The 2,327-nt window shown below is 38.4% G+C and overlaps 1 protein-coding gene across 1 annotated transcript in view; it reads right to left on the reverse strand.

The window, feature by feature from the left end:
* Positions 1-1,416: 1,416 nt before the first annotated feature.
* mamdc2a (MAM domain containing 2a) overlaps positions 1,417-2,327 on the reverse strand; it is a 51,338-nt gene continuing 50,427 nt past the window's right edge. Inside the window, exon 14 of the mRNA XM_020599381.1 lies at positions 1,417-2,114. Coding sequence (XP_020455037.1) covers positions 2,053-2,114 — 62 coding nt within the window. The 3' untranslated portion in view covers positions 1,417-2,052. The remainder of the gene's footprint in view (positions 2,115-2,327) is intronic.

Below are 2,327 nucleotides of genomic sequence, written 5' to 3' on the forward strand. Positions count from 1 at the left end.
ATTATAACAGTACAGTATAATGCTACTGATGAAGTATCAATCCTCCTGTCAATACCACATTCAATTTTAAACTCAGGGTTGAAATAAACTAGCAGAAGTGTACATATAAGCTCTTCCAGCCACACTCTAAGACAGGGATGAAAAGCCAGCCACAGTGGGGACATCTCACCATATCAGACACTGAAAGATAGGCCCACACTCACACAAACTGTCCTTGAACACATCCATAGTGTACAGTAGCACTCATAGTTTAATACCACCCCACAACCAGCCAATCAGCATGGAACATGACTGTGAATGTCAGATCTAGTTACATGGGTATGTACATATAAAAAACACAAGTAATAAACCATAATGGTTCTCTAAAGGCCAAGATGGTGATCTACCTTTGCTGATGCCTGAAATGATGGTTCCAACATCTCAGAAGCAGTCATGACACTCAGTGTTAATAGAACAGTGAGATGAACAAGAAATCTAGATCTCAGTAGAGAAGCAAACAGAAAACAGCCAGATCACTGCTCACATAGCTGATTTTCTCACAGGCGAGCGCTCACATATTGGCAGAATTTTCTAGCATGTCTTGCTGAAGATGCTGCAGTAACACTATGATGCTAATGATTCACCATGGATCAAACATGTAGAAAAGGTTTCCAGCACCTTATTGAATCCATGCCTCGAAAAGAAACTCATGTAAAGGTGATACAGGATTTACAAACAAACAAACAAATGTGCCCAATATCTGTAAATGGCCAGAGTGGTGCTGCAGATTGAAGCTGGACTCAAATCCTTTGTCGAAGTAGAACTAACATAAACAATCAAGAATGAATTCAAATGTAAACAAATGACCTACATAATCTGTTAAATTCTGAGATGGATATTGTGATAAATTTTAGCAAACATGAACTTGTCAAACTCAAACATTTCCATAGCTAAGCATTTGTCATGTGATCTGAAGCAGCTATGTGTCCCCAACAAAACAGACATTTCCCACCGTTCCCATCTCAGACCACAATCCACTTCTAAATTCAAACCCCAGATACTAAGCTCTTCTCAGAATGACTATCCAATCATTTTGGTAAAAAAGCTGGCTACTGATAGCTCCAGGCTACAGAGAGCTAGCAGTAGGGCGTGGCCTACATTTTGTTTGTGAAAGCAAAGTGTTTTTCCTGTTGGTTGTTCAGAGTTGACTCCTCTGCTTACGTGCATATTTCCTGTCATCATTATTCAGTGTCAGCCCCTTATAGGCTGATTATAAAAAACATAGAGGAGAGCAACAACAGCAATGGGGGTCAATGGAGAGATGAGGATGTTTCAGATTTGTTGGACATTTATGAAGAAGCTTCTATTCAAGCCAAACTGGAAGGAACATATTGTAACAGAGCAGGTTTTGAGGGACTGCCACACAAATGACTGTTGTTATTCTTGTAGGCACATAGCTCACATTTCAGATAAATCTCAACATTTGGGGCAGTTTATGATCTCGACACTGTTTAGACATGAAGTTGGAGACGTCACTTACAAACATGAATGTAAACCATCAACAGAAAACGACTGGATCTGACAAGAAAAAAACTGAATTGAGCATTAAGGCCTGTAATGTGAACATAGCCTAAGGTCTGAATGAAAGTAACAGTAATAGTGTCATCTATGTATTTTTAACTGACATATGGTATAGCTTAAGATGAAAGTAAGTGCCAAAACATATTTATGATATTTTGTGCATAGTGTCAGCAGGTCTTAACACTGGATTTTGGTTGTTTCATGACAATGAAGTATATGGCACAGCCATTATTACCCTGTGTGTAATACAGTTTCATGATCTTTCATTGTAATTAGAGAAACAAAATAAATCAACAAATAAAGAATTTACTAGACTGGGAAGTGAAGAAAGACAGCAACACAGTGGCGTCGAGGTCCTGACTGTAACATAAGCATTGCTCTACCACTCTGTAAATTGGCACGGTGGATTACTCACACTCACACTTCTGAAAGTCAGCTTGCCCAACTCTGAAAAACAACCAAGCAATTATACAGAAAGGCATCCCACCAGTCTCAGTTCTCAATCTCATTGAAATACTCTGAGAAGCCTGAGTATGGAGTGATGTCACCAGGATCTGGAAGACAAGACAATAAAGATATTATAGTTCCGATCATAAAACAGTGGATATAGCATTGCTTAAACACTGACACTGTACAAATATCTACAGCATTGGAAAGTCTGGTTTTAAAAGAAAAAGACTTTTAGCTCTTGTATAACAATAGGTCTGTCTTAACTGAATTCTCAGACTTTCTGTCTGATTTAGTGCTTAGTACAAATAAAATAATCA

This window comes from Monopterus albus, unplaced genomic scaffold (assembly GCF_001952655.1).
Source record: "Monopterus albus unplaced genomic scaffold, M_albus_1.0 scaffold40.1, whole genome shotgun sequence".
Lineage (NCBI taxonomy): Eukaryota > Metazoa > Chordata > Actinopteri > Synbranchiformes > Synbranchidae > Monopterus > Monopterus albus.